This window comes from Dryobates pubescens, chromosome Z (genome assembly GCF_014839835.1).
Source record: "Dryobates pubescens isolate bDryPub1 chromosome Z, bDryPub1.pri, whole genome shotgun sequence".
Lineage (NCBI taxonomy): Eukaryota > Metazoa > Chordata > Aves > Piciformes > Picidae > Dryobates > Dryobates pubescens.
The window spans coordinates 132,964,316-132,986,075 of NC_071657.1; the positions used below are offsets into that span (position 1 = coordinate 132,964,316).

General features: G+C 52.1%; 1 protein-coding gene across 1 annotated transcript in view; it reads left to right on the top strand.

Annotated features, from left to right (window-relative positions):
* ARHGEF5 (Rho guanine nucleotide exchange factor 5) overlaps positions 1-21,760 on the top strand; it is a gene marked incomplete at its 5' end in the record, with an annotated part of 51,334 nt that overhangs the window by 14,990 nt on the left and 14,584 nt on the right. Inside the window, 2 exons of the mRNA XM_054177868.1 lie at positions 14,285-17,831; positions 21,173-21,254. Of these exons, the coding sequence (XP_054033843.1) occupies positions 14,285-17,831; positions 21,173-21,254 (3,629 nt within the window). The remainder of the gene's footprint in view (positions 1-14,284; positions 17,832-21,172; positions 21,255-21,760) is intronic.

The following is a 21,760-nucleotide window of genomic DNA, read 5'->3' on the forward strand; positions in this document are numbered from 1 at the left end:
ACCCCGTCAAGTCTTCTCCTAAAAACCTCCAGTGATGGCGACTCCACCACCTCCCCAGGCAGCCCATTCCAATGTGCAATCACTCTTTCTGTATAGAACTTTTTTCTAACATCCAGCCTGAATCTCCCCTGGCGCAGCCTGAGACTGTGTCCTCTTGTTCTGGTACTGCTTGCCTGGGAGAAGAGACCAACATCCGTCTGTCTACAACCTCCCTTCAGGTAGTTGTAGAGAGTAATAAGGTCACCCCTGAGTCTCCTCTTCTCCAGGCTAGGATAGGATAGGATAGGATAGACCAGGTTGGAAGAGACCTTCAAGATCATCACTTCCAACCTATCACCCAACACCATCTAAAGCCCCATCCAGTCTCCTCCTAAACACCTCCAGTGATGGTGCCTCCACCACCACCCTGGGCAGCACATTCCAATGGCCAATCACTCTCTCTATGAAGAATTTCTTCCTAACATCCAGCCTAAACCTCCCCTGGCACAGCTTGAGACTGTGTCCTCTTGTTCTGGTGCTGCTTGCCTGGGAGAAGAGACCAGCTCCCACCTGTCTACAACCTCCCTTCAGGTAGCTGTAGAGAGCAAGAAGGTCTCCTCTGAGCCTCCTTTTCTCCAGGCTAAGCAACCCCAGCTCCCTCAGCCTCTGAGGGGTGGCTGAGTAAAGATGGAAGAGGGCAGATTTAGGCTGGAGAAGAGGAAGAAATTCTTGACAGTGAGGGTGGTGAGACACTGGAACAGGTTGTCCAGGGAGGCTGTGGGTGCTCCCTCCCTGGAGGTGTTCAGGGTCAGGTTGGATGAGGCCTTGAGCAACTTGGTCTAGTGGAAGGTGTCCCTCCTCATGGCAGGGGGTTGGAACTGAGTGATCGTGAAGGTCCCTTCCAACCTAAAGCGTTCTATGGTTTGCAGCTGAATTGAAAGAGCATCTTGTTGGATGTGGACCATGAAGAGCTGAACTTCAGCATGTCTGCAGGTAGACAGAAGGGAGGTTGTAGCCAGGAGGGGATTGGTCTCTTCTCCCAGGCAACCAGCACCAGAACAAGAGGACACAGTCTCAAACTGTACCAGGGGAGGTTTAGGCTCGAGGTGAGGAGAAAGTTCTTCATAGAGAGAGTTGTTAGCTGTTGGAATGTCCTGCGCAGGGAGGTGGTTGAGTCACCACCCCTGGAGGTGTTCAAGAGGGGATTGGATGTGGCACTTGGTGCCATGGTTTAGTAGTCCTGAGGTGTTGGGTGACAGGTTGGACTTGATGATCTTTGAGGTCTTTTCCAACCTTATTGATTCTACGATCTAAAGTGAGCCTGACACATTTGCTTGCTCATCTCTTTTAACCCCCTTTCAGCGCAGCATGTTTCTCTGGCAAGTTTCTGGTAGCTCACTGGATCAGGTCAAAAGAGCCTGCAAAGGAGTTCAGTGCCATCAGTCCCAACTGAAAGACTTTCAGCTCTTCTCCTGAAAGACAGGAGAAGGGGAATGGGTAGTTTCCCTTGCTCTCATTAGTTCGAAGTGAAGGCTGAACCACTGCAGATAAACCCAAGCAGCAGGGTCTTATTTTTCAGCTACACTTTGTTTTCCAGGCCTGATTTTTTTTTTTCCCCCTTCACACCAGACACGAATTTCTCTTGACTGTCAGCCCAAATCCTCCCCTAACCACATGATTTTTAGGAAGTGGGGCTATATAAAACCCAGCAAATGTTGTGATGGTGCACAAGAAACCTCTGCCAGTTGGCCAGGCAGGCTTTTACACCCTGAGTAACAACAAGTTTTCCATGTGTTTGCATTAGTACCTTCCTCTTCAGCTCCCACACAATTCCTGTGGCTTTGGGTGTGTGAAGCTGTTTTTCCATGAGGATAGGGAAAGGGTCCCTGCTGGTGCTTTCCCACATTTACATTTCTTAGATGATTTTATTTATATTTAATACTTTGGTTGTTTGTTTCTTTTGTGTGTGTGTGTGTGTGCTCCCCATAGCAAGCATGTCTCCTAGTCCTTGGTACCTTCTTCAATCAAAGGATACTGCCCCAACAGCAGAGTTCACAGGGTTGTGACAGGAGGCACAGAGTCACCTTGGTGGCCTGTGGCCAATGGTGTTCCTCTGGGATCAATACTGGGCCCAGTTTTGGTCAATATCTGGATGAGGGGATTCAGTGCTGGTGATACCAAAATGGGAGGGGTGGCTGATACCCCACTAGGCTGTGCAGCCATCCAGCAAGAGCTGGACAGGCTGAGAGCTGGGTGCAGGCAAACCTCAGGAAGTTCATTGTTGTTTAGCCTGGAGAAGAGGAGGCTCAGGGGAGACCTTCTTGCTCTCCACGACTACCTGAAGGGAGGTTGTAGCCAGGTGGAGGTTGGTCTCTTCTCCCAGGCAACCAGCACCAGAACAAGGGGACACAGTCTCAAGCTGCACCACGGGAGGCTTAGGCTTGAGGTGAGGAGAAAATTCTTCCCAGAAAGAGTAATTTGCCATTGGAATGTGCTGCCCAGGGAGGTGGTGGAGTCACCATCACTGGAGGTGCTCAAGAGGGGATTGGATGTGGCACTTGGTGCCATGGTTTAGTTAGTCATGAGGTGTTGGGTGACAGGTTGGACTTGATGATCTGTGAGGTCTATTCCAACCTTATTGATTCTATGGTTCTATGATAAGTGCAGAGTCCTGTGTCTGGGGAGGAATAACAGCAGGCACCAGTACAGGTTAGGGGCTGCCCTGCTGGAAAGCAGCTCCACAGAGAAAGAGCTTGGAGTGCTGGTGGTCAGCAAGTTCTGCATGGGACAGCAGTGTGCCCTTGTGGAGAAGAGGGCCAAGGGCATCCTGGGGTGCAGCAAGCAAAGTGTGGCCAGCAGGACTAGGGAGGTTCTTTTCCACTTCTGCTCTGATCTGCCCTGCTGAGACCACAGCTGGAATCCTGTGTCCAGTTTTGTGCTCCCCAGTTCAAGAGAGACAGAGACCTGTTGGAGAGAGTCCAACAGAGGCTATGCGGATGACTGGGGGACTTGAGCATCTCCCCTATGAAGAGAGACTGAGAGCCCTGGGGCTGTTTAGTCTTGAAAAGACTGAGAGGGGATCTGATCAATGTCTATCAATATCTGAGGGGTGGGTGTCAAGTGGAGGGGGCCAAGCTCTTTTCAGTGGTGCTCAGTAAGAAGACAAGGAACAATGGATACAAACTTGAACACAGAAGATTTCACTTCAACATGAGGAGAAACTTCTTTGCAGTGAGGGTGACAGAGCCCTGGAACAGGCTGCCCAGAGAGGCTGTGGAGTCTCCTTCTCTGGGCACATTCAAAACCTGCCTGGATGCATTCTTGTGTGACCTGCCCTGGGTGATCCTGTTCTGGTAGGGGGGTTGGACTGGATGATCTTTTGAGTTCCCTTCCAACATCCAACATTTTGTGATTCCAAGTACATTTCCCAGCAAAAAAGCAGTCTGTTCCCTGAAATGCTGGGGTACAGGAGGATTGTCCCAAAAGCTGTTACTCCCTACACCCCTTCAGAAGCCCCAGAAGTTCCTATTAGCTGCAGTTTTCAGGGCCAGCCTGCATCACTGTTAGAGCCCTGCCAGGTATTTGGGATTCTGCTGCAAGCTTCATTTTTCTTCTTCAGCTTCTTCTTTTTCTTTATTTTATTTTGGTTTCTTTATTTTTGTTTATTTGTCTTTCAGTAAATCTCAGGGCTGAAATTCTGAGCCAGTTAAAGACACTGTGGAGAGCTGAGGCTGCAAATGGGCAGTTCAGAAGCACAACATGAGGGCAAGCATGCTCAAGATGTTCATTGTTTTCTTCTTGCTGTCTCAAGCTATTTTTCATTTTTTTTAGCTTTTATTAATCTCCAGCTGATGCTTCTAAGAATCCCAGAATGGTTTAGGTTGGAGTGGACCTACTAAGGGCCAGTCCAACCCCCTGCAGTCTGCAGGGACATCCTTCACTAGAGCAGGTTGCCCAGAGCCCTCTCAAGCCTGACCTTGAGTATCTCCAGGGATGGAGCCTCAGCTGCCTGCCTGGGCAACCTGTTGCAGTGTTCCACCACCCTCAAGCTAAAGAACTTGCTCCTAACATCTAATCTAAAGCTGCTCTCCTCTCATTTCAAACCATTGTCCCTCATCCTGTCACTGCAGGCCTTTGCAAACAGTCCCTCTGCAGCCATCTTGGAGCCCCCTTCAGGTACTAGAAGGCTGCTCTGAGGTCTCCCCAGAGCCTTCTCTTCTCCAGGCTGAACAACCCCAGCTCCCTCAGCCTGTCCTCATAGCAGAGCTGCTCCAGCCCCCTGATCATTTTCATGGCCCTCCTCTGGCCCTGCTCCATCAGCTCCACATCCTCCCTGTGTTGAGGGCTCAGAGCTGGATGCAGCACTGCAGGTGAGGTCTCATCAGAGCAAAGTGGCAGAATCCTCTCTCTCCATCTCTGGCCATGCTGCTTTTTGTGCAGCCCAGGCTGCTCTTGGCCTTCTGTGCTGCAAGGTCAGACTGCTGGCTCCTGTCCAGCTTTCTCCTCCACCAGCACCCCCAAGTCTTTTTCTGCAGGGCTGCTCTCACACTCCTCATCCCCCAGCCTGTGTTGATACCTAGGATTGCCCTGACCCAGATACATCCTACAGGTTTCTGCTGTGTTGTGGCTGGTGAAGTTTTGCTGGTGGAAATCATCAGCCTGGTGTGACAGACAAGTCCAGTTTGGTTGGTGTTTGAGGAATGAGTTGGGTTGCACAGGATGGAGTGCACCTCTTGATGCAGAGCAGCCACATTTGGCCAGTGTGTTTATGACTGGATGTATTTTGCTGTGCATATTTTCAGCCATCTCATGCTACTGAAGCGTTCTAACTTGCTGTCTTCTGTCCTGCAGGGCTCTGGCAGCCCTTGGTAGTGGCAGCAAGAAAGCAGAGCTTGCTCTGGCTGCAGAAAAGCTTACAGTACATGTTTGCTAAGAGCTTTAGAGGCCCTTTCTGCAGGGAAGGACAATTTGTCCCAGTCCAGTTTGCTGAATATTGTTCATCCTTATCTGTCTGTAGCTTAACTGTGCTCAGGGCTGGTGCAAGTAATGTGACAGCAGCTGTGCTCAGCAATAGTTCCACTCTGCAGCCTGGGCAAGGCCAAGCTTTCAAGTGTGTTTCCAGGCCCTTTGATGTTTGAATGGCATTTGCATCTGTCAAAATGGTTAGCTGCAGATGTTAGCATTCTTTAATCTGAGGCTCAAAAAGCAGCAGCGTGGGATTCTGGCTCATGCCTCTAGAGCCTGGTAAGAGGCTATAAAGTTCCTGCTGCTAACTCTCCCAGCTAGGTCTTGGATCAGTTCAAAGAGAAACTGGGAACTCCTCTAGTTTCTAGGGATGTCCATGGCATGCAGCTGGCAGCCAGCGCTGCACAGCATTCATAGTGTACCTCTCAGAAGTCTCTGCCACCTTCTGTGCTCCAGGTGTTACTGTTGGTCACCTCTCCATCCCCCAGAGCTGGCAGAGGCTCCTGCACAGAGCAGCTTGCTGGCTCACTGCAGGAATTCTTCCTCTGTCCACCCCACAGTGCCAGCAGCCTTCCTACTGAGCTACAGCAGTGAGACCCAGGCACCATTCTTGCTTGTTTCCCTAGCAGAAGGCTCCAGAAGTTCAAGGCTTACGTGTTGCCTTTATGCATAGAAAACATCAACTCTGCTTATGGTGACCCTGGGGTCTCTACTGGGACCCATCTGATCAGTCTCTTCATCAATGACATCAACAGAGAGGTTAAGGCACCCTCAGCAGGTTTGTCACCAAGCTGAGTGGTGTGGTTGATGAGTCTGAATGATGGGATGGTGCCATCCAGGGGGACCTGGACAGGCTGGAGAGGTGGGCTGAGGAGAAGCTCATGAGGGGCAATAAGGCTAAGTGCAAGGTGCTGCACCCAGGCTGGGGCAATCCCAGACATCAACACAAGCTGTGGGAAGATGAGATTGAGAGCAGCCCTGGAGAAAAGGACTTGGGGGTGCTGGTGGAGGAGAAGCTGCACATGAGCCAGCGGTGTGAGCTTGCAGCCCAGAGCAGCGTGGCCAGAGATGCAGAGAGAGGATTCTGCCACTTTGCTCTGCTCTGGTGAGACCTCACCTGCAGTGCTGTGTCCAGCCCTGGAGCCCTCAACACAGGAAGGACATGGACCTGATGGAGCAGGGCTAGAGGAGGGCCATGAAAATCATGGAGCTGGAGCAGCTCTGCTGTGAGTACAGGCTGAGGGAGCTGGGGTTGTTCAGCCTGGAGAAGAGAAGGCTTTGGGGAGAGTTAAGAGCAGCCTGCCAGTAGCTGAAGGAGGCTCCAGGAAGGCTGCAGAGGGACTGTTTGCAGAGGCCTGCAGTGACAGGATGAGGGGCAATGGTTTGAAATGAGGGAAGAGCAGATTTAGATTGGATGTGAGGAACAAGTTCTTTGCCATGAGGGACCCCTGCAACAGGTTGCCCAGGGAGGTGGTTGAGGCCCCATCCCTGGAGATCTTCAAGGTCAGGCTGGACAAGGCTGTGAGCAACCTTCTCTGGTGGAGGATGTCCCTGGTGGCTGCTGGGGGGGTTGGACTGGATGACCTTTGGAGGTCCCTCCCAACCCAGACCGCTCTGTGATTCTTCTTGCATCTCTGGGCAGTGCACTGTCACTCCAAGCCCAGCTGCTTGGCAAATGTTTAGTAGTAGTTTCCAAGGTGAAACTGTATGCCACCCAACATGCTGTTCCTGTGGCACATTTGTTGGCCAGCATTAACTGTTGCAATCTGCTTACCTGAACAAATGTCATTCAGTTATCCTTATGTTTTCCTCAGTTAATGACTCATTTGATAGGTAGTAGGCAGAGTAAATCCTGAGTGTGCCTGCCATGGTTTAGATTGCTTTTCTTATTCTCTGTATTCTTTCCTCCCATTTGCTCTCCACAGTCTCAAGGCTGGGTGGACCATGGGGTGGGTTGGTGTCTGGCACAACAACATGAGAGCTGTGATCAGCAGCACAGAGTCCAGCTGGAGGCCTGTGGCCAGTGGTGTTACCCTGGGATCAATACTGGGCCCAGTTTTGGTCAACAGCTTCATCAATGATCTGGGTGAGAGGATTGAGTGGACTCTCAGCAAGGTTGCTGATGATGTGGAGCTGCAGGGTGGTGGCTGACACCTGCCAGGCTGTGCAGCCTTCCAGCAAGAGCTGCACAGGCTGAGTGCTGGGTGCAGGCAAACCTCAGGAAGTTCAATAAGGCTAAGTGCAGAGTCCTACATCTGGGGAGGAACAACAGCAGGCACCAGTACAGACCTGTTGGAAAGCAGCTCCATGGAGAAAGACCTTGGAGTGCTGGTGGACAGCAAGCTTTGCATGGGGCAGCAATGTGCCCCTGTGGAGAAGAGGGCCAAGGCATCCTGGGGGGCAGCAAGCAAAGTGTGGCCAGCAGGGCTAGGGAGGTTGTCCTTCCCCTCTACTCTGCCCTGCTGAGACCACAGCTGGAATCCTGTGTCCAGTTTGGGGCTCCCCAGTTCAAGAGAGACAGAGACCTGCTGGAGAGAATGCAACAGAGGCTATGAGGATGATTAAGGGCCTTGAAGATCTCTGCTGGGAAGAAATACTGAGAGACCCTGGGGCTGTTTAGTCTGGAGAGGAGAAGTCTGAGAGGAGACCTTCTCAAGGTCTATAAATACCTGAAGGGTGTCAAGATGGAAGTGCCAGGCTCTTGTTGGTGGTGCCCAGTGATTGGACAAGGAACAATGTACAAGCTGGAGCACAGGAGGTTCCACCTCAACATGAGGAGACACTTCCTTATGGTGAGGGTGCCAGAGCCCTGGAGCAGGTTGCCCAGAGGTGTGTGGAGTCTCCTTCTCTGCAGACTCAAAACTCACCTGGTTGTGTTCCTGTGTGAGCTGCTGTAGGTGATCCTGCTCTGGCAGGGGGGTTGGACTGGATGATCTCTGGAGGTCCCTTCCACCCCCTGCCACGCTGTGGTTCTGTGAAAGCTTTCTGCATGTAACATTATTTCCCTCCTTCATTCTTATCTCTAGCACCCTTCCTGAGCTCAAGAGTTTGACCTCACTCCTTCACCTCTCTCCTTGAGCTGCACTGTGGTAGAGCAGCCTGGGAGTGGTGCATGAAGACTGGCAGCTGTTCCTCTGCAGGGGAATGCATGCAGTGGGTATCTGTCCATGGCATCAGCAGCTGTCTCTAAATGGCTTTTGTATGGAGAAAGGCAGGCTCTGAGCCAGCCCCTTTTGAAGTGTGTCTGAACTGTTTAGGAGGTGGTAAAGCCCAGCTGAATTAGCAGCAAGGGGCTTGGGGCAGCTCTGTTGCCCTTCAGGTGGGTGTTGCAGCCTACACAGAGTTCTTCCCTGCCTGGGCTGCAGCCCTTCAGGCTGGCTCTGGCATTTGTACACCAAGCTGTGGCTGCACCAGCAAGGCTGTGCCCAGGTGATGGAGTGCCTGGGGAAGGCTGTATTTCAGTAAGAAAATAGGTGTGGTGTCCTTGTCCACACCTCTCAGGGTTGTTGTGGGTGGCTTTCTCCTCTCACAGCCAGCTGCTCTCACTGCTGTGGCGGTGAGGAGGAGGAGGAGAGCCTCAGAGAGGAGTCCCTGCCGCACTGATTGGCAGCCCAGAGGGACTACCAAGCACCTCTGGCTGCCAGTGCAGCTCCAGCAGGGTTACCAGGCCCAGCCCATCGTTGCAGGGCAGAGCTTTCTCTGCTGGAAGCCTGTTGGCAGCAGCCTGGGCTTGTGGGCTGGCCCAGCACCTGTGGCAGGGGGAGCAGGATGGGGAGCAGGACTGTGCCACGGTGGGTGCCAAGGCCAGCTGGGGTCACGCAGCACTGCGGGGGAGGGTGAAGGTGGCACACCACATGCTAGGGCTCTGCCTGGCTTTGGAGGAGGAGTGTCTCAGGGCTTCACTTGATTCTGTGTTGCCTTGTTTCCTGGCTAGCTGAAGGGCTTGTCTGTGCTTGACAGCACTTGTTGGTTCTCCTTTCCTGATTGCTGGAGGAGAGGGGGGAGGGCAGGTGAGGTACTTTCTATTTAAAACCAGAAGTGTTTGTCATCTCCATCCAGCTGAATTAACCCACACTGGAAAGGAAGTGTGACAGCCACTCTGCCTACTGCAAGCAGGGAAAGCTGGGGATGGGGGCATGGGGCATGGCAGCAATTGCTTTGTCCACTGCTCTCCTGCTTTGGCTTATCTGCCCCACCTCCCACACCCTTCCCTTCTCAAATCTTCAGCTTCCTCCTGCAGTATGGCCAAGCATTGCCCCTTTCACAGAGTCATAGCACTTCAGGGGCTGGAAGGGACCTCAAAAGATCATCCAGTCCAACCCCCCTGCCAGAGCAGGATCACCTGGAGCAGATCACACAGGAGCACATCCAGGCAGGTTTTGCGTATCTCCAGAGAGGGAGACTCCACAACCTCCCTGTTTTCACGCTGGCTTGTGGCCAGCTGCACCTTCTCACTCTTGCAGCAAGTTTGTGCACCCCTATGAGTAAGGGGCAAATGAGCTGCAGCCCTGCCCTTTCCAGCCCCTCCTGGGAGAAGGATGTGGCTGCTTCATCTCAACAGGGGACACTGGATCCAGCATTTGGAAAATGGAGTCAGAGCACAGAACAGTGATGGCAAACTCAGCATCTGGTGGAGAGAGATGTGAAAGATCAGCCAAGCCCCCAGCACAAGGGGCACATGGAGCTGCTGGAGCTGGTCTAGAGGAAGGCCACAAAGATGACCAGAGGGCTGGAGAAACCCCTTGAGGGGACAGGCTGAGAGAGCTGGGGCTGTTCCAGCCTGGAGAAGAGAAGGCTCTGGGGAGAACATAGAGCAACCTTCTGCTACTTGAAGGGGGCTACAAGAAAGCTGGGAAGGGACTTTTTGCAAGGCCTTGTAGTGATAGGAGGAGAGGGAATGGATTGAAGCTTGAGGAGGGCAGATTGAGACTGGAGAGCAGGAAGAAATTCTTTGCAGTGAGGGTGGTGAGACACTGAACCAGATTGCCCAGGGAGGTTGTGGATGACCCCTTCCTGTAGGTGTTCAAGGCTAGGTTGGATGAGGCCCTGAGCAACCTGGGCTAGTGGAAGGTGGCCCTGCCCATGGCAGGGGGGTTCAACTAGATGATCTTTAAGGTCCTGTTCAACCTAAACCACTCTGTCAAGCCCAAGAGTGAAGTCTCTGGGGGGTGTTGTGTAGCCTGCTGGAAGCCTGTCTGTGTTGCTGGGTAGGCTCCTGTGTGCTTCTCTTCCTGGCCCTGCTGCAACTGCTGTTTGAACTTTTGCTCTAGCTGGCCCAGCTCCTGGGGGTCTCCTGGGCCTGGTGGAGGTCCAGGCTGACCTGTAGTGGGACCATAACATGGCAGGGCTTCACAGGCAGTCTCTTCTGGTAACTGCTGTGCTCTTGTGCATAGGTAGCCTGCACAGGTAGGCTACATGTGTGGTCAGTCCTGTTTCAATATCTCCTCTCCCATCTCCATGAAATCCTTGTTGCAGAGCCATCTGCATCTTTCAGTACAGTGCACCAGCCTTCAAGAAGCAGCTTGACTGCTACCCTGACTGGATACCTAAGTCTTCCCCCACCCTCTCTGCAGAAAGTTTGCCTGTCCCTTCTCCTGCCTCACTCCCCAAAGCTTCTCTCCTGCTCTCCCTGAGGTGTGCAAAACACCTGGCAGTAACATGAGACAGATCTCACTTGGCAGCTTCTCCTGTTGATCTGCTGTGTACCTCCCTCTACCCTGTCTCCCAGGATCATCCTGGAACTGCTCCAAGTGCAGCTTTAAACTTGTCCTTTCACCTGTCCAAATCTCTTGCAACAGAGCCAGGGAAGTAGAAAATGGGTCTTGGAGCTCAGGAAGAGGAGTTCAGTGTTTTGGACATCTGTAACAACACCTTGGTGCCCCCAGCATAATAGGGACCTGGTGCTGCTGGAGCTGGTCTAGAGGAGGCCATGAAGATGAGCAGAGGGCTGGAGAACCTCTCCTGTGGGGACAGGCTCAGAGTTGGGGCTGTTCCAGCCAGGAGAAGAGAAGGCTCCAGGGAGACTTCAGAGCAGCCATCCAGCACCTGAAGGGGCCTGTGAGAAGGCTGGGAAGGGACTTTTGACAAGGGCTTGTAGTGATGGGATGAGAGGGAATGGATTGAAGCTTGAGGAGGGCAGATTGAGACTGGAGAGTAGGAAAACATTCCTTCCAGTGAGTGGTGAGAAACTGGAGCAGGTTGCCCAGGGAGATCATGGATGAACCCCTCTCTGGAGGTGTCCAAGGACAGGTTGGATGAGCAATCTGATCTGGTGGAAGGTGTCCCTGCCCATGGCAGGGGGCTTGGATCTAGATGCTCTTCAGGGTCCCTTCCAACCTGAACCACTTTGTGAATCTATGAATTTGCAAGAGCTTTTCCCATCATAGTGTGGGCTTGAGCTTGAGGATCTTGCTGTTCAGACTGTTAGAAGCCATCAGCTCGTGTCCCAGACCACTTGTGTCCCTAAACAGCCTCTCTGCTCCCGAGGAGCTTGGTTTTCAAAGCTGCCTGAGTGTGAGAAGCTGAACTTTTCAAGTCATGGAGCAGGGGAGACTCAAGCAGCAGTAGGATGTGAACAGTGTTTGGTCTTTGAAACAGTGTTTGGTGAAAGGGTAACTGTTTACAACTATTTGCTACTTCAGGGTATGTGTGTGTGTGTGAAGCCCAAATTGCTGAATAAATCCCAGGTTTGGCTTGGTTTTCACAACACAAAAGTCCAGCCCTGGAGCCCTCAACACAGGAAGGACATGGAGCTGATGGAGCAGGGCCAGAGGTGGGCCATGAAGATACCAGTTCTGCCATGAGGACAGGCTGAGAGAGCTGGGGTTGTTCAGCCTGGAGAAGAGAAGGCTCCAGGCAGACCTAAGAGCAGCCTCCCAGTGGCTGAAGGGGGCTGCAAGAAGGCTGCAGAGGGACTGTTTGCAAAGGCCTGCAGGGACAGGACGAGGGGCAGTGGATTGAAATGAGAGAAGAGCAGATTGAGATTGGATCTTAGGAGCAAGTTCTTTAGCATGAGGCTGGTGGAAAAGTGCAACAAATTGCCCAGGGAGGTAGTTGAGTCCCCATCCCTGGGGGTCTTCAAGGTGAGGCTGGACAAGGCTCTGAGAAACCTGCTCTAGTGGAGGATGTCCTCTACTGACTGCAGGCAGTTGGACTGGATGAACTTTGGGGTTCCCTTCCAACCCAGACCATTCTCTGGTACATTTTCTCTTTGTAGATACATCCACACACACCAGAGGTACTCTCAGCCTTTGTGATGTACAGCCTTCACATATCCTGTGTCTTGTGCCATGCCCTAGTCATGGTATTTACATTTTCCTATACCTGTGTCTTGGTAACCATGAATCCCTGTCTGTCATCAGTTGCAGTAAGGTCCTACTGCCTACATACAGAGGCACTTGGTGCCATGGATTAGTTGATGTTGGCTGATAGATTGGACTTGATGATCTTGAAGGTCGCTTCCAACCTGGATTATTCTATTCCTATTCCTTATTCTATTCTATTCTGCAACTACCTGAAGGGAGGTTGTAGACAGGAGGGGGTTGGTCTCTTCTTCCAGGCAACCAGCACCAGAACAAGAGGACACAGTCTCAAGCTGCACCAGGGGAGGTTTAGGCTGGAGGTGAGGAGAAAGTTCCTCACAGAGAGAGTTGTTAGCCATTGGAATGTGCTGCCCAGGGAGGTAGTGGAGTCACCATCCCTGGAGGTGTTCAAGAGGGGATTGGATGTGGCACTTGGTGCCATGGTTTAGTAGTCATGAGGTGTTGGGTGCCAGGTTGGACTTGATGATCTTTGAGGTCTTTTCCAACCTTATTGATTCTATGAGTCTATTCTAAAGCCATTACCTTCCTGTTGAAATCAAGAGGTCTTTAAGACTCATAGAATCACAGAATGGTCTGGGTTGGAAGGGACCTCCAAAGGTCACCCAGTCTACCCCCCTCTGCAATCAACAGGGGGATCCTCAACTAGATCAGGCTGCCCAGAGCCCTGTTGAGCCTCACTTTGAATATCTTCAGGCATGGGGCTCCAACCACCTCCCTGGGCAACTCAGCTAAGCACTAGAAGAGCTCAGAAGTGTTCAGCCATAAAGAGGTATCCATGGCATAAAAATTAGTGGAGAATTTGCTGATTTTTCTTGTTTTCTCAGTCTCTTCTGGTATCACCTTTTAGCTTTGAGGTTATTAACCAGTCTCTTCTTAAACAGGGCTGCAGTGTTAGGAGAAGGTGCAGGCAAGGCAAGGAGGGCTTGGTTTTCCATGGGGGCAGGATTTCTTGCTGGAAAATACTTTTCCTTATGGGAAAGCTTTCAGTGGTAGAGCTTCTTGTCACTTTACAGCAGTCCCAGCCCATCAGGGTGTTGTGGAGGAGTGTGAGGGGAAAAATGACAGCAGGCCCACGAAAGGAGTGGTGGAGTCACCATCCTTGGAGGTGTTCAAGAGGGGATTGGATGTGGCACTTGGTGCCATGGTCTACTCATGAGATGCTGGGTGACAGGTTGGACTTGCTGATCTTTGAGGTCTCTTCCAACCTTGGTGATTCTGTGAAACATGGGCAGTGTGTTGGATGTATGGAGAAGAATGGGAAGAAAGATGCAACACTTAACTCATTTTGGGGGGCAAATAAAGCCTGGGGTTTTTTCACACACTTCAAAAGATTTTAATCCATCATAGAATAGAATTGACCAGGTTGGAAAAGGCCTTTGAGATCGAGTCCAACCTATCACCCAACACCATCTAATCAACTAAACCATATACATATATATATATACATAGAATAAACCAGGTTGGAAGAGACCTTCAAGATCACAACCAATCAAACACCACCCAAACAACTAACCCACGGCACCAAGCACCCCATCAAGTCTCCTCCTGAACACCTCCAGTGATGGCGACTCCACCACCTCCCCAGGCAGCCCATTCCAATGTGCAATCACTCTCTCTGTATGGCACCAAGCACCCTATCCAGTCTCTTCCTAAACACCTCCAGTGATGGTGACTCCACCACCTCCCTGAGCAGCACATTCCAATGGCCAATCTCTCTTTCTGGGAAGAACTTCTAACATCCAGCCTAAACCTCCCCTGGCACAGCTTGAGACTTTGTCCTCTTGTTCTGGTGCTGGTTGCCTGGGAGAAGAGACCAACCCCCACCTGGCTACAACCTCCCTTCAGGTAGCTGTAGAGAGCAATAAGGTTCCCCCTGAGCCTTCTCTTTTCCAGGCTCAGCAAGCCCAGCTCCCTCAGCCTCTCCCTGCACTAGTACCTGCTTTTAAAAGTTTGTCACCCCATGAGATCCCCTGTGTCATTCTGGTTTGTTGTTTTTTCTTCTCTGTGTTTGTCTTTAGCAAGATGTGTCACTGATGGAGTCTGAAGAAAGCAGCGAGGGAGGCAGCACTCCCCCAGAAGCCAGCAGCAGCCCTGAGGAAGTTTGGGATCCCACAGCAGTCAGCAGAGAGCATCATGCCCCTCCTGCAGCAGCCAGCGTGAGCACCAGCCCCTCGGACTCTGCGAAGGGGGCAGAGCTCAGCACTCCTGAGCGCTGCCTCTCTGCTCCAGGGACAGCAGCAGAGATGCTGGGCAGATCCTGTAACCCTGTGCCAAAAGGGCCAGCGGGACTGGAACGAGAGCAAGGTGATGCAGAGCCTCAGAAGGGTCTCTCAGCTTTGGAAGGAGAAATGCTTTCAGAGGAGGGTGTTCTGGGTTGTTCTCTGAAACTTAACCAAGTGGAGCTGGTTGACCTAGAAGGCAACCAGGACTCTTCTTCCCTCAGCACAAACCAGGATGGGCCAGCCTCAGGCAACAGCACCCTACAGGCTGTGGACCTCAGCACTGAGTTTCCCCAGTGCCAGGCAGAACTGACTTCTGATGGCCCAGACCCTAATGCCCAGCACCTGAAATCACCTTTGGCTGATGCCTTTTCCTCTCAGAGGGAGACACCTAAGTGCTTCTTGGTGTGTAAAACTGTTTCAGAGGGGCATTATAAAGCTGAACCCTTCCTGGATAAGGTCTCTGGGAGGGATTTTCTGCTGGAGGTTGATGCTGGTGCAGAGCAGAAGCAAAGCAATCAAAAAGTGGCACCAGCAACTGCTGAGCAGCCTACCTCAGAGGAAGCAGTAGAGGACACTTGTGATGATGCTAAGGAAAGCCTAAGAGCACTTCAAGGTTTGGGAGAGAATTTGGTGCCTTCTTCTGCCTGTCAGTTGTCTTCCACCTTACCAGATGACAGCCAAATAAGTACAGTACCAGCAGAAGGAAGGATCTCAGGGGATGAAACAGGGAACAGCAGCATGGTCAAAGCCCAGGGAGGAGGAATGGTTCCTAAAGAAAACTCATCCACTTCCAAATGCTGCCTTCTGGAAGATGGTGACAGCAAAACAGAAGGCAGAGCTGCCTCTCCAGCACAGAGTGCCCTCCAGGGAGGGGCTGTTGCTAAGCAAGCTGAGGAAGTGAATGCTTCCCAGCGTCAGGAACCAGCAGAGAATGAGGCAGTGTCTAAACTTCGGCAGGAAGAGGAGAAGAAAGAGCCTGAAGAGAAGAAAGGGCCCAAAGAGCAGAATCTGCCAGAAGAAGGAACATCTTTGAAGCCCAAAGACAGGAAAACCAAGGAACAAAATGAGCAGGAGCAACTGCAGAGGGAAGAGCTCAGACTGCAGGAAGAGCTCCAACTGGAGCCTCCCTCAGCAGCTTTTGGGTCAGAGATCTCTTCAGTTGCCAGGCGTGATGTGGGCCCTTGTGGCCTGGAGAATGCTTCAGCGGCTGAGCCAACAGGATCAGCATTTCCTCCTGGGGAGCCTGTCTCTGTGGATCAGCCTCCTGCTGAGGATGTACTGCTGAAAGCTCCTACCACAGAAGCAGGTTCTGGATGCCAGCCACCTGCTGACAGCCCTCTGTCCTCAGATAACCTGAAGCCAGGGGGTGAAGCTCCAGTGGTGGCCCCACACACGTGCCCCAGCTCTGACCAGGTGGAAGACCTGGAGGACTCTGGCCGCTTTTCCATTGGTGGTCAGGAGAGTGGAGAAGCTGACTGGGATGAGAGGACAAGAGGGGGCAAGGAGGGGGAGCATGGAAGTGAGGGGCATGGAAAGGCTGTCCAGCAGTTTGACAGAGATGCACTGCTCCGTGGAGCACAGAACCAAGAGGTTTCTGTTCCAGCACACCCTGCCTCTGCTACCAAGGACTTGGAGCCACCTAATCCCATTGCAGGAAATCTGGGAGAGGCTGAGCTTCAGGAATTCATTCCAGCTTTACCCCCAGAGCTCAGCTCTCTGGCTTCAGCATCTGGCCCATCACAAGGCTGTGCTGGTGGAACAGCCTCTGTGACCCCTGAGGACTGCCCTGTTGCCAACCTGTGTCTGCTAGCCTCTGTAGAGAAGTCAGGCAACCAAGCAGCTTCTGTAGCAGTGCAGGAGCCAGCATCAGCCATCATCAATACTGCTCCCAGTATTGATCCAGAGGAGGCCAGCACTTCCCATGAACTCCTTACTTCTGAGGAAGGCTTTCATGAAGACCTTCCTGGCCCCTCTGTAACCGGCACAAGCTGTCTTACCCTAGAGGAGAGCCTTCCTGAGGATAGGAGGATTGGGGCTATCATTGCAGGGCCTCTGGAACCACCCCAAACACCAGGCAGGACTTCCACTCCTGTAAACCACCTAGAGACAATTCAGCACAACCTCCCAGAAAGAAGTGCCACTGCCCAAGGCAAAGGAAGCACAGCAAACATGGATCAGGGAGCCCAAGGAATGCAGTCAGGCTGCAGTGTAAACCCCAAAGAGCCTGGATCCAGGATCTCCAGCGTCCTGAGCACCCTAACTTGGCCCTCTGAAGAAGATCCAGTCCCTGCTGTGAACCACCAAGAACAACCTCTGTCCCCTCAGTCCCACTCAAGCCTACCTCTGGTGTCTGAGCCTGATGCCAACCAGCTTCCTTCTTCCCACCTCCCAGGCCCCAGGCAAGCTCAGTCCCCTGCACTCAATGCAAATCACCTCGTTCAACCTCCAGCCCTAGAAAGTCACCAGCCACTGGCTCCTGTACCTTACTCTGGGCCACATCTCAGCTCTGGGATGGGGGACAGTAAGTTGCTAGCCCCTCACCCTACTCTAAGCCACGCTCCTCGGACTGCTGCCTCTGTGTCTGATTCTCACACTGTGGCCTCTGCTTCTGATGGGGAAGATGGAGCAGAGAAAGGTGACCTTGTTCCAGTAACTAGAGAGTGGGATCTCGGTGACTCAGGTACCCAAGATACAGAGACTTCTGATGACTCAGGGGTCAGTTTGTTGGCCAAAAGCTTTTCTGCTGGTGGGAATGAAGCACTGCCTGGCTGCTCTGACACCAGCCCTGACCCAGCAGACCAGCACATACAGTGTGGCAACTCCTCACCTGACCACCCTTCGTGGCCCTCGCTGGAAGGCCTGCTAACATCCACAGACTCCAAGAGCAGAGACGCTGCCCAGCCGCCTCCCATGCTAGCATTCACCAACCCAATCCACTTTCTCCAGCTCAGCCCTCCATCACCACCCACCACCAGAAAGACCTGCCAAGGGGAGGAGGACTCGGGGGAGCTACGGTGGGAGGACCAGGCAAGCATCTTCGGTGTGGACACAAAGAACTTCCAAGTGCCGCTGGCAATCGCAGAGAAAACAGAAGACGAGAGAAGGGTCAAGCAAAAGCCGGAGGGAGGAGGAGAACATCACTTGGTAGCTCAGCCAAAGGAAGAAATGCCAAGACATTCACCTTTGGAAAAATCATCCAGTTGGCCAGACAAAAAAAGCAGCAGGGCAGCTGCACAGGAGCCAGCAGCTCATCAGGAAAGCCCAATGAAACGCCGCGTGAAGAGCAAGGACTGGCACCGTCAGGGCTTGAAGAGGGCATCAGTACCACCAGACATCTTGCAGGGTGAGTCCTCTCCTCCATTTCCCTTCCCCCTCCCCAGCTTATTGCAGATCCCCCAAAAAATGTAGGATTGTTGAATCATAGAATTGTCAGAGTTGGAAGGGGCCTCAGGGATCATCTACTTCCAAGCCCCCTGCCAGGGGCAGGGACACCTTGCACTAGGGTTGAATTAAACAGGCAGGGTGGTAGAGAGGAAGGAGAGCTGAGAGGTCACCATTGCTCTTGCACCTTCCTGGTGGTACTCCTGACTCCAGCCCTGTTGCCCCCTTGCTGTCCTACCCCAAGCTCCCTGCTCCCAGCTGTCCCCTAGCTCATCTCTGCTGCCCTGGAACCAAAGCAGCATTCATGAGCAGGGCTGCAGGCTGGGGCTCAGTCCCCTCATTTCACACTGCAACAGAGAACTTACTTCACCTCTTGACTTCCCATCCAGTCTCTCTTCGTGTCACTTGTCCATGTTCAGTGATCTGTCAGCCTTGTTCAATAACCTGACCTATTTTGGCCTGCTTGCAGGAATGAGTTTCTTGGTGCAGCTCTGTGGCGAGTTTCTGCTCATCACCTTTGCTGCCATCACATGGCCGTTGCATTTTGCTGCACTGGTAGCAGCCCTTTTCCAAGCAGCAAGGAAAACCAGGAGAAGTGGTGGAATAGGGCTGTGAGGACACTGTTTGTGGGGCCAGGGCTGCTCCCTGCCCCAGGGAGACCACATCTGGAGTGCTGTGTCCAGTTCTGGGCTCCCCAGTGGAAAAGGGACAGGAATATACCAGAGAGAGTCCAACAGAGGCTTTGAGGATGCTAAAGGGACTGATGAGGAAAGGCTGAGTGACCTAGGGCTGTTTAGCCTGGAAAAGAGAAGGCTGAGAGGGGATCTTATTAATGTTCATAATCACCTGAAGGGTGGTTGTCAAGAAGAAGGGGCCTGGCTCCTTTCAGTGGTCACAGGGTGAGGGCCACAGGCTGGAACCCAGGAGGTTCCACCTCAGCATGAGGAAAAACTTCTTTGCTGTGACGGTGCAGGCTGCCCAGAGAGATTGTGGGGTCTCCTCTGCAGACTTTCCAGAGCCACCTGGACATTGTATTCCTGTGTGACCTGCCCTAGGTGACCCTCCTTTGGCAGGGGGGTTCTATTTGCTGATCTCCAGAGGTCCCTTCCAAGCAGCAGCACTCTCTGAACGCTCACGCACACCCCCTCAGCAGCCTGGCTCTGTTGCCACATGTTTCAGCTCCTTGTTTATTTGCTCCCTCCCTTTCTTTTGCAACTGCCACCTTTGGGGTTCCAATTTGACCTTCTGAAAGAGATGAGCTTCCTGAGAACATGGGATTTGAGATGACAGATAAGAATGCAAATGTTGCCAAGCTCAAGGTCCCAACTTGCACAGAGGCCAAATCATTGATGTCACCAGATGGCAAACATGCCTCTGCTGTCAGGAGGGGTGTCTGCACTCTCTTCTAATCTCTCTCTGCTCTCTGTTGTGTTCTCTAGCTAATCACAGGTAGAATTCTGTGATTCTGTCTTACCTGGTGGACTAGATGACCTTTGGAGGTCCCTTCCAACCCAGCCCATCCTGTGATTTTTAAGCCTACTTGCTTCTCCTCAGTTGATTTGCTAAGCTCCACAACGTGCCTGACCTTCTGGCACAGAGGGGAAAAAGGGAGTGTGGAAAAGATGTGAAATTTTGGCAGCACTTGAACAAAGATTTCTTCATGTGTTTGACCTGGAAATCCTTGCTTCCAAATTTGAAAACATCTAAGACATCAGCACTGTCTTTCCCCTGACCTATGCTTGCAGCTCAGTCTTTGGACTTCTTTGCTCCTCCTGCTTCAAATGAATTTTATATGGATGATGATTTTTTTTTTCCACAGTTAAATTAAAATCCCTCCAAAAAGCAAAGGAAAATCCACACTTGCCCCATTTGACATAAACAGAAGATGACTCAAGCAGCACTTTGTGGATGCTCCCATAGTAGACAATGTGAGAGCTGGATTCTTGGGCTGGGGGCAGGAGTTGATCTGTTAGAGGGTAGGAGAGCTCTGCAGAGGGACCTTGACAGGCTGGACAGAAGGGCAGAGTCCAAGGGCATGAGATTGAACACATCTAAGTGCAGAGTGCTACACATTGGCCACAACAACCCCATGCAGTGCTACAGGCTGGGGTCAGAGTGGCTGGAGAACAGCCAGGCAGAGAGGGACCTGGGGGTGCTGGTTGATAGTAGGCTGAACATGAACCAGCAGCATGCCCAGGAGGCCAAGAAAGCCAATGGCATCCTGGCTTGCATCAGGAGTAGTGTGGCCAGCAGGAGCAGGGAAGTCATTGTCCCCCTGTACTCAGGGGCACACTGGTCAGGCCACACCTGGAGTCCTGTGTCCGGTTCTGGGCTCCTCAATTTAGGAAAGATGTTGAGTTGCTGGAAGGTGTCCAGAGAAGGGCAACAAAGCTGGGGAGGGGTCTGGAGCACAGCCCTGTGAGGAGAGGCTGAGGGAGCTGGGGTTGCTTAGCCTGGAGAAGAGGAGGCTTAGGGGAGACCTTCTTGCTCTCTACAGGTACCTGAAGGGAGGTTGTAGCCAGGTGGGGGTTGGGCTCTTCTCCCAGGCAACCAGCACCAGAACAAGAGGACACAGTGCCAAGGCAGGTTTAGGCTGGATGTTAGGAAGAAATTCTTCCCAGAAAGAGACATTGCCCATTGGAATGTGCTGCCCAGGGAGGTGGTGGAGTCACCATCACTGGAGGTGTTCAGGAAGAGACTGGATAGGGTGCTTGGTGCCTTGGTTTAGTTGATTAGATGGTGTTGGGTGATAGGTTGGACTCGATGATCTCAAAGGTCTCTTCCAACCTGGTTAATTTTATTCTATTCTATTCTATTCTATCCTATCCCTCCCAAGACTCTTCACAAGAGTGACCTTATTAGATGTCCAGCATCCCTGCAGCACCAGTCACTGAGAGATTTTTTTGGGGGGATCAACATCCACAGAAGAAAGACCTGAGACTTTGAGACATGACTTTAGGTCCATGGATCCTCTAGGCCTGACCCAAGCTGCTGCTGGGAAAAGCAGCACCAAGCAAGTCCCACAGGCAGTGTCTTCACTTAGGCTGCTGGAGAGAGAAGCTCTTAGAGTTGCTGTCCTCACTGCAAGTGGCAGCCTTTTTTCTTTGTAGGAAGAGCAAGTGTGGCCAAAAGTGTAAATAATGCCAAGGACTATTAAAACTAGGATGTTTCTGACCCCAAAATAAAGGTCAGGAGGGCACCTCTACTCCAGCCCAAGGTGAGCTGTCTCTCTGTCTTATTTGGGTTGTAGCTTGACTCTACAAATGACTTAATGGCTTTGCTTTCTGATTATCTTACATGCAGAAATTCCTTCCCTCCCCTCAGAAGAAGAAGCTCACAAGGCACACAGGGAACCACCAGTCAGTGCAGAACCAGTGATATTGAGGTAAGTCTCTCAAAGGCCCCTTAGAATTTGTCCTCATTCCTGTGTAGCACAGCTAGCTGATGCTCTCCATTGTTCCTGAGGGACCACAGATGATGATGTGGAGTAGAAGACTGTAATAAACTATCCATGCCTCTCTTCACAGCAAGACTGCTCTACCAGGAGTACAGTGATGTGGTTCTACACATTGGCCACAACAACCCCATGCAGTGCTACAGGCTGGGGTCATAGCAGCTGGAGAGCAGCCAGGCAGAAAGGGATCTGGGGGTACTGATTGTTAGTAGGCTGAACATGAGCCAGCAGTGTGCCCAGGTGGCCAAGAAGGCAAATGGCATCCTGGACTGGATCAGCAATAGTGTGGCCAGCAGGAGCAGGGAAGTCATTGTGCCCCTGTACTCAGCACTGGTTAGGCCACACCTTGAGTCCTGTGTCCAGTTCTGGGCTCCTCAGTTTAGGAAAGATGTTGAGTTGCTGGAAGGTGTCCAGAGAAGGGCAACGAAGCTGGGGAG